Here is a 16,085-nt window from a genome sequence, read left to right on the forward strand (position 1 = left end):
TTCGACGGCAACCGATGCGAGGATCTATGGTCTCTCGACGTCGACCGGCGATGACCAGCAGTCGACGGAGCCCTCTGCCTCGACGTCGACCGGTGATGACCAGCCGTCGACGGAGTCCTCTGTCTCGACGTCGACCGGTGATGACCAGCCGTCGACGGAGTCCTCTGTCTCGACGTCGAACGGCGATGACCAGCCGTCGACGGAGCCCTCTGTCTCGACGTCGAATGTCTATGCGACGACGGCGGAGGGGTACTGGACACCCTCGACGCCGAGAGTCGACGACGACGGAGACTGCGTCCTCGACGCCGATCGACGTTTCCCTGTCGACGGCGGAGGGGTCTTGGTCCTCGACGCCGAACGTTGTTTCTTAGGCGACGGCGGAGGGGTCACACCTCTCGACGCCGGACGTCGCTTGGATAACGACGGCAGAGGAGTGACCTCCCTCAACGCCGATCGTCGCCTGGTTGACGACGGCGGAGGGGCCTTTGATCTCGACGCCGACCGTCGCCCGGTTGACGGCGGCGGAGTCACATTCCTCGACGCCGATCGTCGCCCGGTTGACGACGGCGGAGGGGATTTCGACCACGGGACTGGATCCTTCGACGTCGTCGACATACCTGGTCTTCTCTTCGACGGCGAGCCCGCCGTCGACGGTAGTTTAGACGAGAGCTGATCCACCGGTGGTTCTTTTCTCAGCGCCGAGCCCAACGCTGATGTTGAAGGATGTGAAGACTTCTTTTTTGAAGATGTTTGAGTCTTCTTGGAACCCTTCTTCACCGGAGATCTTCCTCTGGATGACCTGTGAGCCAGGCCATAAATGCGAATCCTCTCCCTGTCTTTAAGAGTTCTTCCTGACAGGTGTTCACAGTGAGGACAGGTGTCTGGATCATGATCTTCAGGCAGACACAAGATACAGACGTCGTGATTGTCTGATTTTGCCTTCTTGTTGCCACAAGATGGACATTTGTCAAAGAGTGAAGGCATTCTCAGAAGAAAATGTTCACTAAACTGACAAAAAAAGACTGTATCTTACTTGACTAGCTGTTAAATGTCAAAGTAAGTGTAAAAAGAGACAAAAGTGAAGTATTTTTCTGTCAGAAAACAGAAAACTAGTGGAGCTGTGTAACCAGGATCCTTCCTGAAGGAGCCGGAAAGAACAACTGACCTAACTGTCACCCCTGAGGCATGATGGGATACTGGGGGTCATGGGTGCCTTAAAGGCACGGTGTCAGTTTATTGCTATGCAGCTACAGGTTAGCTTTTCAGTCTTTTTAGACTGTGTGTTTGCAATGCAGCCTGGGAGCTTTCTATGCTTCCAATGAGTTATGAGAATTTCTACTGCTTTCTGAGCATTAAAACAGTTTCTAAACAAGCTTTGTTGTTGTTTCTCATGTTTCTAATGCTTATTATTCATGTATGGTGGAAATTCTACACAGCATATTTCAGCTCTAATTTTATTTGGCTGCTATTGCATGTTTTTTTTATATATATATGTATTTATATATATATATATGAGTATATATATGTGGGGCACATATAATATAGTGTTTCCGGGGTCCCGCACATGGGCGGGAATATTCTAATGCTTATGACTATTGATGAGGATGACTGATACTAACCCTAACAAGCATTTGCAATGCAATAGGTCTCGCACTTACGCGAGTTTGAGCTATTGGCATTTATAATGGCAATAGCTTACCGACACCTATTACATTGCAAATGCTTGTTAAATCCTGCCGCCCCAACACTGTTGTCTGTTCAACGGTTCTTTTGATGTCTCAGTAGTGTTTATACATCAGTTCTTTAATTTTTCATAATCAGTCCTATGCCAAGATTAATATTGTAAACAGATGTTTTACACACCCGGAGGTAGCAGGTCTTTGCTAGTAGGTGATACAGAGTGCCACCATTGTGGCCTTAATATAAAACAACAAACCGAACATGGATAATAAAAGGTGCTGCTCACAAGCAAAGACTCATCAAAACAATCGAAATTCTCCCACTCCAAGATGGCAACTGTTCGTACAGGCATTGGAAAACCCGAGACCAGAAAATATTCTCACCAGCCTGACTAGAACCCGTCACTGGACATCTCCACTGAAACGGTCCTTCGTGCAACTGCAAGACTCACTAGAGGCACGAGGAACTTCCCAGGTCGACCTCAATGCTGAGGAACTAGGTTTGAGTCTCGGAAGGGAAGCATAACATCCTTTGGGGAGCGGCCGCTATAGTTAAAGCATGCTGTGTTTGAAAGTGAAAGCGGGCAGAAACCCATTAAAGAAAAGCTAAGGCATGCCGTCTTTGAAAGCGAAAGGGGACAGAAACCCATTAAAGAAAAGTTAAAGCATGCCGTGTTTAAAAGTGAAAGCGGGCAGAAACCCACTAAAGACAAGAGGGCTTCCAAACTAAAACAAGCTGTTGCCACCATGCTTTCACTTTAATGGAAAAAAAAGGACCTACACCGAGTAATAAAAGAGACTGTGTCATGCTGCAAGCAAACAATCCAGTCCGGATGGGTCAACGCAGAAGGAGACAGGGCGGTAACAAAAAAAAGCCTCACTTTCAATCGGAGGCCAGCGTTTAACATAAATGATGATGCCTGCCAATCAAAATGATGGCCGTGGCTACAAATCCACTACCTACATTTTCTCTATCACAATAAGCCTCGCAGAGCGAAGAGCGCATGCGCGCTCCAGCGCTAGGCGAGACCTAAAAACTACTGACAGAAAAAAATGAAAGGCATTCGTACTCCCAAAAAAGTGTGGGTGCTTATGGTAGCTGCTGCTCATGATCAGTTTGTGAAGATGCACGAGCGAAGCGCGGGACCACCAGCAAATCTGCACCACGTGGCACAATACCAAACACACAGGGTTGCTCTAGTCAATGCTACCATGTGTGATGTGCGACAGAGCCAGACATCCCGTAAAAAAGCGTGACTGCAAACCCCGAAAGGGTTCCATGTACCTGAAGATCAGCTCAAGTGAAGTGCGGGTGAATCGCCACTTAAGGGGGCCACGTGGACCCACTGAGGTACCACATCCGGCATGTTTAGGCTCTGCTACAGTAGGCCTATCTGCACCAACTGCGTACCCATTTGCACCTCCAACCCTCCCTTGGAACATCCAAGACCCCTCCCCACAGGGAGGCACGATCCATGAATCCTTTCATAGCACCCCCCACCCACACAGTGAAAGCTCTATACATACGCGCCACAACTGATGAAAGGTATTCAGTACATCAGTGATGGGGCCACTGCACCCACGCATGTACCGTGATGCTGGGGAAGGGTCCTGATGGCATGCAAGGGCATCAGAGTAGAATGTGCACTGCCATACTGCTGAAAGAGCCCTTCTAGAACATGAGGGTGTGCGCCTTGAAGTAAACAAGAGCACTGACTGGCTAAATCACCCACATTACAAAGCTGCTCAGAAGTCACATGCAGAAAAATAACCGCAGCAGCAACTTTTGGCTACCCCAGCACCGGCCACTGGTTTCATGCAACCAGAAATGTGTGTAGTGTAACATCATGTATCACAGTAAGCTCAACAGAGCACATCTCCATGTACAAATGTACATATATTCTAAACATCAAATTTAAGTTCGTCTAAAGCATCGTGCTTTAATAACGGAACAAAGGACAGGGGCAGACATTCTACACTTCACACGCTCACTAACCTGTAATATGTGCGGTATTAATTGAATAAACTCTAGCGCAGTGCACAGACATTATACCACACATTCGGTAATAGCATGTTGTAATAAAGTTATGACACATGTGGCCCTTTTCTCCTGAAATGATTCCTGAAACCCAATCTGGCACACATTATGTAGACGCAAAGGCCGGTTTACATGTCAATGGAAAAGGAGCTTGTTGGCCAAGGCGGGACCCCCAGGCTAGCTTTAGTTTGTCCCTAGATGCGGCAAAGCAGGCATAGTGACTTGGAGTAGTGCGCGAAATGGCAATATGTTAGGGCAGAAAGAATTTGAACAGACAACGCACATGGATACACAAATATTGTTTGTATTTGCTCGTACACAATGATTACTGACCTGTCTATTGTCTTTCTGAAGTTTTTAGTCTTTAACCTACTCTCCCTAGCACATCACTCCTGCCGGAGGTCAGGTTTACTGATCGGTCATTTTTTCTGTGAAGAACCCCATCTTCCCCATAACCTCCTGGCAGGTTCGATCCCATGAGCGCTTACAGAACCACACCCATGCTAAAATAAGCTTATCTTTCACCTGTTTTTATCACACTTCCCTTCTCCTCATTTTCTTTCACACCATCGCTATATGTCTCTTTATAAGATTTCTGTTTTTCTTTGGACTGTATGCAATCTACAACTGATCCTTTCAAAGATGTGACCTCCAGAACCGGGTGGTTACATTAGCAGAGGCCTCATCCGACCCCACCAGCCACCTTCCTAAGTGACTCGCTTCTAAACAATTTGAAAATAGCCAAACACAAACTTAACAGACCACTATTATCTCAGGTCAACATTTCTCTCAGAACCATAAGGGCACCCAGATCCTGAGCGCAACAAGACCATACAAACAGTAATAAAGCACTTTACAAATATACATTACAAAACATCAAAGATTTGGCAACACCAATACTTTTTCATGCAGGTCGAGCTTCTCCTGTAACTGGCGATGTAATGACACCCTGCAGGCAGGAATGGATTGGGCATCATAAGTGAGCCAACATCTTCATGAGATACTAGGCCTTTACACATTTGAGAGTTACAACAAAATATTAAGGATCCCACTGGGACCTCTATTCAAGTTCACCTTCTTGTGCAAAATTATTGTACGCCTTGCGGCAAAATGCCTTCTTATTGGTCTCTAATGAGATGTCTAAACACTAAACAAAGAGGAGCAGATTGAGTGTTACAATCAACTCAGTGCCCCATAAATCACGTGTCATTTAATTTCTATATTTTGTTTGGCCAATAATAAAGCACAGATCTGAGAGGCAGAGGAGCACTCACCAAAGTCACAGGGAGATATGCGCAAGTGCAGTTGGCAATAATGACGGTAAACCTGAATTTTGAAAAGTCTGTGGTGTTTGCTGTAGTGAGATGGCAACATATCAGGTAACAGTTGATAAGTATAGTTAGAGAGCGGATTAGCTGGAAGGCAGGGATTTCTAAAGTGGGTGCAGTGGGTAAGCGGAGTACAGTGAATAGGTGGGTTTGTGAATTACGGTGAGGCTGCCGCTAGACGTGCTGATGTACAACTGTGTAGCCATCAGGGATGAGCTCATTGAAAATGCGGAAGTAGCAGAAGCTGAGTCAGGCCAAATAAAATCCCCCAGAAGGCCACTGCCAGATGCAAGCGGAGGATGCAGGCTGAAAGGGGGCGGAGACGCTTGGTGGTTAGGCCACGGGCGTAACAAAACTTGGAGGCCCCCTTTCAAGGTATGTATAGGGGCCCCCTCCGGCCTCAATCGGGAGTTCTCTGGCCAGTGTACTGGGCTGAGGGGACCTCCTGGAGCTTGGGGGTACCCCCGCACCGCAGGGGCCTGTGTTACGCCACTGGGTTAGGCTATCAAGTTGTGAAGGGCTACAATGATGAAGCAACACTGCGTATGGACATCCAACTAGGCCCAGCTTTAGCGCTGGTGGCACCTGGTGCAACAATCTTTTTTTGTTGCCCCTCCTGCATGACTTTCTTCTCCGTGAATTCCCTCACTACCTATTTCCAACAGTGCACCATATCTCTCCAGAGCCTCTCTCTGAAATAACTTCATTTTTTTTAGTGCTAATAATAATTCACTCGCACTTAGTCCAGTGATCTGCCTGGTACACATTCTTTGCACCAGGCACATTAACCCTTCGCGCTACTTTAGGACGAGTCAAAATTGCCACTAGACAAAATTTCAATCTCCCATCAGTAGGAAAATGTATCACCAGAGTTATATTGACATTTTTATTGTTGACTGAAAACTGCTCACATGCTTTTAAACCAATAAATATGTTTAAACACAGCGCCCCCCACCAAAGTTCAGCCGCAGGTGCGAATGAACCTGCCCCACTGTCCTAAAGCCGGCCCTGCACAAAATCTTCCTTAACCAGACAAAACATTGCAATTTTGCTTTGATTTTCATTCTTTCTTTGACCAGGCTTGGGCCCATCGGATTGATAAAATGTGCACTGCAAAATGCAATAAAGATGCTGCATGCTGGAATGAGGCATCGAAGGAGGGCTGGGCAGTGGCTTCAGGTGAAGGTGCTGCATATGCGCACAGGACCGCCCGCCCTGCAGTTTTCCTTGCCTCCATAAAATGTCTAATAACTAGTAATGGATGACATGTGTTCTTAAGCTGGTCGTGTTTTCTTATCCATAAGAATCATTTGGGAGGTTAGAAGCAGCAAGAATATGACATACAAAGAGCCCAGGCGCCCATTGATACTTAACCTGTGATAGCTGAGGGCTAGTAAGGCACTCACTTCCATGGTGAGGAATGGCACACAATTCAACAGTTACACTTTGAAAAAGTTTGCTCCAGCTAGCGGACGCATGCAGGCAGCTTACCGCATCTGTTGTCCACACGCATCTGACCAGCCCCGCAGCTCTCCAATGGATCCATAAACCTAGGGGGCTTCCTAACCACCTCGAAGTCCGTTCCTGATAATCGAAGCTGGAAGTGGTCCCGAATGATCGCCTTTCTCAGTGTTCGGACAGTTTTGCGGAATCTCTTCTCGGTTCTTTTCCGTGCACAGCTCAAATTACACGAATCTAGAATGTAGAAAGATGCGTGTAGTTAAGTTGCCATAAAGGTAAGACATCCATGCAGATCCTGGGCTTTGATATAATTCCTAGCAGATATCTAACATGGAAAACACCACATCCACACCAAACAGCCTTTCAGACAGTAACTTTTTGAGTAAGTGAGGCATGGCAGTTTTGAAATGGTTCAATGAAGCTTCAAAACAGGAGATACTTTTTCTGTGCATGAAGATGAAAGGAAGATACAGAAAAACAAGACTCAAGCAGCAAGTTGTCTGGCTTGCACCGACGGGTATTTGTAAACCAACCTGTCACCTCTTTCTGGTTTGTTTCAAGTTCAAATTCAGCAGTAATAACAATTTCCTTGGTGGTTCCCTTTCTTCCACCGCCTCCACTGGTTTTCTTACACGTCAGATTTACAAAGGAGAAACCCTCAGTGACCGGATTGTGTCTTTCTGTGTAAATAGACAAAATTAATAGAAGGAACAAGCTTGGCAAAAACACAACTAGACTCTTTGCTTCTGTGTTAGGCATGCATCAACTTGAAGGGCTGATTAATTGCCCACAAAGCGACATTGTAGGCAAAACCATTGCACCTGTTAAGGCAGGGTTACAGTTTATCTGAGTGTTATGACAGGAACAGAAAAAAGCAAATCATACACGGAAGTAGAAAACAAGCATCCAAGCGATCCTCTGGCCATCTCACCCCCAGAACCATGGCTTATAAAGTTGTGGGCATGTGAAAATTCACATGCCCGCTGTTCAAATCCAGCAAATTTTGAGCATTATCTAAAAACTATTATAGTTTAAAAAGTTGTTTTTCTTCACTGAACACGTTTCTTATCCCTATCGTCTGGAATTAAAAAAGGACCGATGTACAGAGAAACAGTACCAGGTGGTTGCCTATGGGAACCAGTCATGCAGCAACATATTACCCCTATAAATAGAAACTGTGGCTCCGCTGCAAAGATAGAAAGCAACTAAACAGTCAGAGTCAGCAAAAATCTTTGCATGTGCTCTAATGAATATGGGAGCCAAGGAAATATCAGACGAGGAGGAGGCAGACCTGGGAAAATTATTGTTGCTACTAGCTACTTCAAGAGGTTCTTTAAGTGGAAAAGAAATGTATTAAACACTGGTAAAGATAAATCACAGAAGATTAGCCAACACCAAACAGAAACTCACCCAAGAGCAGACAAAATGCCACTGACAACTTTGTATAAGTAATACTTTGTTACTATACCACAATTCTATCACTTATGTTTTATTTTATCTTCCCATTGTCTGCTTTATCATTACTGCACCAAACACCAGTCCCTCCTCTTTTCACTGTGCATGGTTTGCCATCATACAGGTCAGAAAAAACGTTGGTGGTGAGCTGTGTCAAATTAAGTCATTATACAAAGTGAGATGATGTAAGCATATACAACAGAGATTTATTAAAGCAGTCATGCAGTTCTATGCAGCAAACAGCTACTAAATATTGTATTAAAAAAATTACTGTAAAATTCTGTCAACGAACTGCATGCCAGTTTAGCTTTTCCTTAAAATGGATATACTAAACACATTTGGCTGATCAGAAAATTGCTCTCAATAACCAAACCAACAGTGTAAACAACCGGGGGGAATGGTCTTGATGTGCATGATGGTGGCCGCCATCTAGTAGCGCTTCCCATGCTGCACCAAATATGCTACGACATCCAAGCGCTGCTAGGGCCCGTTGAAGATACACGGTAGTGCGCGGAAAGCCTTCAGGGCTTTAAATGCCAGCCGTGGAACTCCTGAAGTGAGGAGCAGGGCCCGGTGAGATGGGCACCCGAAAAGTGACCAGGGCACCGAGGACAGATCCTGGCAAAGGTGGCTCCCCTAGAAGGCGCGAGTGTCCCGGGGGAGCTAGAAAGCAGGGTCTGCCTCCAGGAGGGACTTGATTTCACAGGCTAGAGCAGAGCAACTGGCCTTGGACCTTAAGGATGACCGCAGTGAAGGAGTGGCGGCCGCAAGGGGTGCCCTCCCTGTTTTGTGCAACTGAACATGTGGCTTCATGGGAGGGCTGTAGAGCTTGCTGCTGGGGCCAGACCCCCTCGCAGTACAAAGACTGTAGCTGCTCGTGTCGCCCTCTCCGAGTTGGTAGGGGTCTAGCAGGCCTCCTGGTGGCCTTCCTCTGGGACGCCCTATGACTGGATTGGTGTTGAGTGGTGTGCATCCCCTTCCCTCGGCATGTGGACTTGGCAGAATGCCACACCTACCATTGTGAGGGGACTGACTTTGTTGCCTGGCCACCTGAGGCTTAGGAGTCAGTGTCCAGGGGCCGCACCGCGGCTACTAGTGCCACACCACCTTGGAACAGGGGTCTGATGGGCTGCTCTTCAGCACGCTATTCCCTATAGGTGGTTGCAACCTCGTTCACCATGGTGAAGGAGAAACCTCAGCTCAAAAAGAGGAAACCGAACAAACGTTCTAATCCCCTGTTGCCATCGACACAGGGGGATGGTGCCGCTGGGCCTGCGACGGCGGCTGCATAGGTACTCCATCCGGGAACGGAGGCTATCCTGCAAGCAGTTGAATCTTCATGTCACGTGTAGAGGCGGAAATGGGTGCAGTGGCAGCTGATGTGGTTTCAGCAAGGTTTAAAAAAAACAAAAAACAGGGATGGGTGATTTAGGCTGAGACACGGTTCAAGACATTGGAAGGTATGGTGCAGGACCTCACCCAGACAGTTCAGGGCCTCTCTGGGGAACTGACAGCAAGCGTGGAGGATGCCAAAGTGTGCTCCAGGTGTAACTACTTGCGATTCTTGGGGTTTCTAGAGTAAATTGAAAGCCCGTGAATGGAACGGTTTCTGTAGGATTGGTTGTGGCCCATCCTCCCGGCAGGCCAGATATCCCACTGTTTTCTCATCAAAAGGGCGCTCAGGGTCCTGGCGAGGAAGCTGGCGGCCGGGGCCACTCGCCCCGCTAATAGCACGATTCTTGAACTACGTAGACAGAGAGTCCTTGTTCTTTGGGCTGTCAAAGACCTAGGAGAAGTCAAGTAGGAATCTACATCAATTCTTATATCCCCAGATATCACAACATTGGTTAAACAGCGACAGAAGACATTTGAGTCAGTGAAGCAAAAGCTGAGGTCCCTAAAGATTAAGTACATGACCCTTTACCTGGCTAATCTTAAAGTACTTTTCCAAGGTAATGCCTTTTTCTTTGACTGTCTGGATGGGCCTGCGAATGGCTGGAGCAGGACCTGGTCAGAAAAGTGCGGGGGATCGGGCAGTTGGGGTTTATAGGTTTAGTTGTATTTGTTTGGCCAGCACAATACACGCCTCCACGCTGCCATATCAAGATAGGAACCAACAGATGTGCCTGGTGGTGTGCCGCTGCCCATCAGCTTAAAGGATGGAGACACAAGTTGATCCCCTCACAGTCCTCTCGTGGAATATGAATGGATTGGGTTGCAAAATAAAGAGAGGTGCTGTCACCAGTACCTCCGTTGACACTCCCCGGACCTGGTACTCCAGCAGGAGACACACCCGGCTCGGGAATACGTGCAAGAGCCTGCAATGGGGCAAATATACAGTGCTGGCCCATGCTGGCTATATGAAAGGCTCCAGAAGCATGGCTATCCTAGCACTGAAAACTCCCCCCTTCCACGTGACAAAATCCTGGTTCGACCCGGAGGGCTGCTTTGCGGTGGCCAGGGGCAAATGGCACAGATGGGAGGTGCTGGTTGTAATTGTATACGCACCCTCGAGATTGCAAAAGAGAATGCTAGAGAAGTTAGGTCCTATTCTCATAGAATATTAAAATATCCATGTGGTGGATGGGCACTTAAATTAAGTCTTAGATGGGTGCCTAGACAGACGCTAAACCCAGCAGATACTTCCTGCTCCTCCCTTGGAGCTGCAGTGCTTTGCTAATGCACTGGGCAGAACCTACACCCCCATGAGAGACAGTATTAATTTTTATCCAGGGCACACAGTTATTTGTCTAGACTGGACTATGTCTTTGTCCAGTGGCCAGAGGTCCTGGGGCAGAATACTTGGCAAGGGGGATATCAGACCATTCCGCCTCCTGGTTAAACTGGCCATAATCCCTATTGCTGGAGGCTGGAGTCCTGGGTTCTAAAAGACGTAGAGCTAGAGGAGTCTTTTAGAGTGCCTCCCAACAGTACTTTGATGCAAACATGGGTCAGTTTCACCCCTGGTGATTTTTTGGGAAGGCTATAAGGACAGGGCCCAGAATATAACTGCAATAAAGAAACGTTGCAAAAAAGAAGAAATACTGTGCCTGGAACAGCGCCTCCTGCAGCTGGAGTGGACCTGGGGGGCCAGAGAAGATGAGCCCTCCCGCGTGCTCCTGCAGGTGATGAAATCCAATATCATAACCAAGCGACACAGGCCGCACAGCAACATTACCTGGGGTCCAACGTCAACTTTAGGATATAGGTGAAAGACAAGGTGGGCCTTCTCCTTGCATGGTTGGGTAGAAGAGAGAAGGAGGTAAGATGGGTTGCTGAGACAGAGATTAAAGTAGAGATAGCTTAGGCAATCGTGGCTTATTATAGTGGGTTATACACAGGCCAACATGACCGATCGGCCAAAGAGGTTGCAGAACTTTTAGCGCAGGTGCCTCTCCCTGGCCTGACCCATCAGCTAGGGCCATCCTTGAAGCTTGCCTGATGATCACAGAGCTAGGTAATGCAATACAGGACATACACTCAAGAAAAACGCCAATGGATTCTCTTTAGAACTTTATAAACGCTTTGCGGCCTTGCTCCACCTCCATCTCCATCTCCTGAATTTATTCACTGTAGCAAATGAGGAGGGGACCCTGCCCTAGAATCTCAATCATGACATTATCGTAGTCATCCTTAAGAAGTGCAAGCCTCCTACTCACTACAGTCAACAAGACTCAATCTTGGCAGACTGTTTTTTATGGATAGATAGATACTGGATGGACTCCACACCCTTGGCAATGCTATCGTTGGACACTGGAAAAGCATTCAAATCCATTGACTGATGTTACTTATTTGAGAACCTGAAGAATCTTGGCTTTGGCCCCAAGTTCTGTAGCTGGGCGGGACTCCAGTAGAAGGTGCTCACGGCGATGGGAAGGGTCAATGGTGTGGTATCTGAGCCGTTTACTGTTGGGAGGAGAACTAGGCAGGGTTGCCCGCTGTGCCCTCTGCCTAGAGCCGTTGGAGTACTGGGTGTGCGGTAGGAAGGATATTTTGTGGTTCCCCCGATTTCAGCGGATCAAGAAAAGATTTCAGTGGATGCGGACAACACTCTGGTGTACTTGACTCATCTAGAATGGTCGGTCCCGGCACTGCTGTTGGTGCTTCATTCCTTTGAGTCCTTCAGGGTTCTGAGTTAACTGAGACAAATCCATTGTTTTTCAGTAGGGATCGAGAGGACTATTGACAGCGCGCTGTTTCTGGAGCGGAACCTTCAATATTTCATGAAGGAATTCCATACGGATGTAGAGTGCTGGCGTACACTCCCTCCGATAATCATGGGCAGGGCTGCTCTGTACAAAATGATTACTCTGCCAAAGCTGCTTTACGGTATGCAGAAGGCCCGTACTTGATCCCTGACACTTATTTTGACAGCACTGATGTCGCTTTGTACATTGCTGAGGGATGGCAATGCCCCAAGGATAGCCTTAAAGCGCCTATATCTATCTGTGTATAATGGGGGACTGGCAATCCCGGATACTAGGGCATATCATAGGGAAGCACAGCTTTACTTCCTCAATGAGTGGGTCACTGCTCACGCAGTGAACCTGCTTAACGGATTGACCACATGGCTATAGGGAGGCGGACGTATGTCTACTATGTCTATGGGAAGAAAGGTCGGCTGCACCAGCCTGAACTGACCAGGACCACGTTAAGAGCCTGGGATGGCACCACCAGTGCTATGCGATGTAAAGGTAGGATCACCCAAGTCACCCCATTTTGGAGGACTTCTGTGCTGCCGGAGACTGGGAGGCAAGCCGTTTGAAAATGGGACACACTGAGATTGAGACCATGGAAGACATGCTAGAGGGCAGGGAGGTTAAGGCTTTTGAGGTTCTACAGGAGGAGTATGCTCTTGTTGAGATCAACAGTTTAAATACTTGCACCTTACACATGCTCTCAAGGGAGACCGCATACTGCATACTCCTCAATGGAGACATGGGTGTTCGGGGAAGCGCTTGATCACAAAATAAAGCACAGAACAATCTAGGAGGAAGGCAAACAAAATGGGAAGGGTTGTTGGGGCAATGGAGGATGTGGACTGGGAAGCACCGCTGATGCATCCCCGGGAAGTAGCCATTAAAGCCAGGTTGTGCTTAATACAGTTTAAAGTCTTCCACAGGGCTCGCTCTAACAGATCTCGACTACAATATGGGGAGAGCAAGCAGCCCACTGTGCCTCTACGGTCACACAAGTGATTGCGCATTTCTCCACATGCTCTGGGACTGCCAGAAGGTGTCGGACTACTGGAAGGAGATAGTTGGCAAGTTCGAATCGGTTTTGGGGATGCCCATTTCTAGATCACCACACCTTGGCATAGGGTCCAAGTCCCTCACAAATGCCCCACCTTTAGGGTGCTCTCAATGCTAAACTTTAATCCACTTTAATAATGAGCACTATAAAACACACAGCCCAGTAAGAGCTTTTATGACAGAGTTTTTAGAGATCAATCAATCATACAATTTCCAATGCTAGAGTGAGTTTTCTCATGCCAGGTCTAGTCTAAAACAAGACATTCTCGTCAGTCATTAGCCACTGGAATAAACATTATATTTGACTTCTTGATTTATATCCCCCAAAACAGCTTAATATGCCAAGTACAATAAACCTATCAGCACATTGTATTAAAAGTTTTGTCACTCCACTTAGACAACTAAGTGTACCCCTATTTGGTAGCCCCATGAAAAAAGAGAGCCGTGTTTTCAGAGACATCAGTTTCCTATGCTTTCTCAAGTTCAACATGGTTTTCCAAGCTTATGGGTTGGAAATCCACGAAGAGTAGAGAGTTTACCAACAAGGAGTAGATAGTGAGCAGTGAATAGATAGTTTACCAACTGTCGTTTTATAGATAAAAATTTAATTATCCCACATGGATTAAAATAGTTAAATCTGGCACATTTCTTATTAAAGTCCAAAGGGATAACTAGGTTCTTTTCAAGCCTTTCCACTCAAAACAAGTTCTATATTTCATCATTTCTAATTAATTAAAATCCATTCTAAAATCAGTTTGGATTGGAAACTAACACAGTGAATACTTATGAATAACTCAAAAATATAGATTTATGAGGTATGATAAAACTAATAAGAGTTTAGAATTTGAAGAGAGTAATATCCTTCAACTGTTCTTATGATTTCTGTTTTTTACATTAAGTTAGGTCCACTAAGATGGGTTACTTCTGTCACCTTCAATTGCTTCTGGGAGTAGTACTTATGTTTGTCAGTTCTTAAACGCCAGTTCTAGATGGCTTAAGGCACTTGATTAAACTTTACAAAAAATAAAAAATGTCGGGAGGTCATACTGAAGAAAAATACGTGACTTACAGTGCTTTCTTAGAGGGGTACAGTCAGTATTTAGTAGCACACAGATGTTTTAATTGGATAAATATTATCAAAGGCGTTCAGAATTAATATGTTTTTTACCTTTACAATATTGGTTACAATGAGCAAGGAAAGGTATCCTATTATTTATACATAAGTGCTTGCTTCCTGGTACATTTTCCTTAATAATTATCTTGGTTTCACTAAGGCTCTTTCATTCTTGATGGACATCTGCAACACTGTGAAATATTAGGAGTAACAGATGCAAAAATGCTTCCCAGAATATGGTTTTACAAGCATTCTCTGTTTGTTTAGTCATGAATGTTTTGCATTTTTATGGTGCCTTTCTTTCTATATTTGTCTAAAACGTGCCTGGGAGGGGAACACGACATTCTAACTTTAGAATTCAGGGTAGGGTGTTAATAAGCTTAATAGACATCAGTGATTTTATATAAATGCACTGATATGAAAGGGGAGAGTGAAAGAAGGCCTTGAACATTTGATGGAAGCACACTGGACTCGGGGAAGTTGAACTTCTTGGATGGATACCCAGGCTTTGTTCGTCAGCATCCGGGTATTTCACCCTTTCTAAAATTGCCATTTAAGATCTCCGAAAACTGATTACTTTTATGCAGGACATAAAGTGGTTTTGTTTTCACGTTTGTTTAAAAAGCATCTGACATTGGAACACAATATTTTCAATTTGCAATACAGGAACAAATATTAATAAACTTAATAGGTATCAGTGACGTATATGAATGCACTGAAGGGTAAGGGAACAGTGGAAAGAAACTGTTTTAGACCAGACTTGATAAGCAAGCAGACCTTATTGATAATGATGAATATTCTCAAAGCATATAGGGACATGCTCAAAATATCTTGCATGATAAAAAGTGGCTATGTTTTCAAAAACAGGAAATCCAATTGGCTAAGCAAAGAAGATGAAAGTTATAGTGTAATGATTCTATATCTGACAGGCGCAGCTGAATATGCTTTAATGCATTTTAAAACCACCAAAGCACACACCAATATGATCTTAGTACAGTCTCAAACTGTGTTACTGTGCACCACAATGTCAATGACTTTCTTCCAAGATTACAGTTAATCCATGATTGATGTTAATCTACGATGAATGTTTTGACAACATTAACCATACTTTTAATTTGACCTTTGAGCCACCAACACATTAAAATGATATCAAACTCTGTTCTATACTTGCAAATATTTCTATCAGGTCTTAATTAAAGGTCGGGGACTACCCTAACCGACTCCAACAAAAGAAGACAAGTCAGAACATCACCAAAGGAAATGTCAAACAAGTACCTCCCTGACTCAGGTGTGTAGGCCCGCTCTCCATCAAACCATGGTTTTGGAGAGCGTGGGGTTGTCCAGTGATGAAGCAAGACACTTGGCCGGTGTGTAAGGACATCCTGCAAAACTGTATCTGGGTGTCAAAGAGTGACTAGAACGACAATGAGTCACTGATAAGAAACTGCGAAACCTAGTACAAACTCGGGTGGCCTGGTTTGTGAAATAGGATTAGATTGGAGGTTGGCGCATCCTTGAGGCCCTAAGTCTCTAGTTCCCCACCTTGGAGGGATGCCCTCTTGAGGGAGGCACACTGATAATGAAGCGAAATAATTAGTAAAAGTGCACTGTCTGTGATCTGTAATGGACCTTCTGCACTACATCTTTAGGTATTACAAAAGTCCATAATAATGATCATAGACCCTGCTAGGCTCCCCCACATCTATCCACCCCAACCAGTCCAAAGTATTAGTGCTTAAGGATTAGTCAAAATAGAAT

At 45.7% G+C, this 16,085-nt stretch overlaps 1 protein-coding gene across 9 annotated transcripts in view; it reads right to left on the minus strand.

The window, feature by feature from the left end:
- SCUBE2 (signal peptide, CUB domain and EGF like domain containing 2) overlaps positions 1–16,085 on the minus strand; it is a 676,704-nt gene that overhangs the window by 189,674 nt on the left and 470,945 nt on the right. For 7 of the 9 annotated variants that reach the window (XM_078680979.1, XM_078680978.1, XM_078680976.1 and 4 more), the window contains 2 exons: positions 7,040–7,186; positions 6,537–6,740 (listed from right to left, as the gene is read on the minus strand). In XM_078680979.1, the coding sequence (XP_078537105.1) occupies positions 6,537–6,740; positions 7,040–7,186 (351 nt within the window). The remainder of the gene's footprint in view (positions 1–6,536; positions 6,741–7,039; positions 7,187–16,085) is intronic. The other 2 variants (XM_078680981.1, XM_078680980.1) reach the window with 1 other exon arrangement.

Source organism: Lissotriton helveticus, chromosome 3_1 (assembly GCF_964261635.1).
Source record: "Lissotriton helveticus chromosome 3_1, aLisHel1.1, whole genome shotgun sequence".
Lineage (NCBI taxonomy): Eukaryota > Metazoa > Chordata > Amphibia > Caudata > Salamandridae > Lissotriton > Lissotriton helveticus.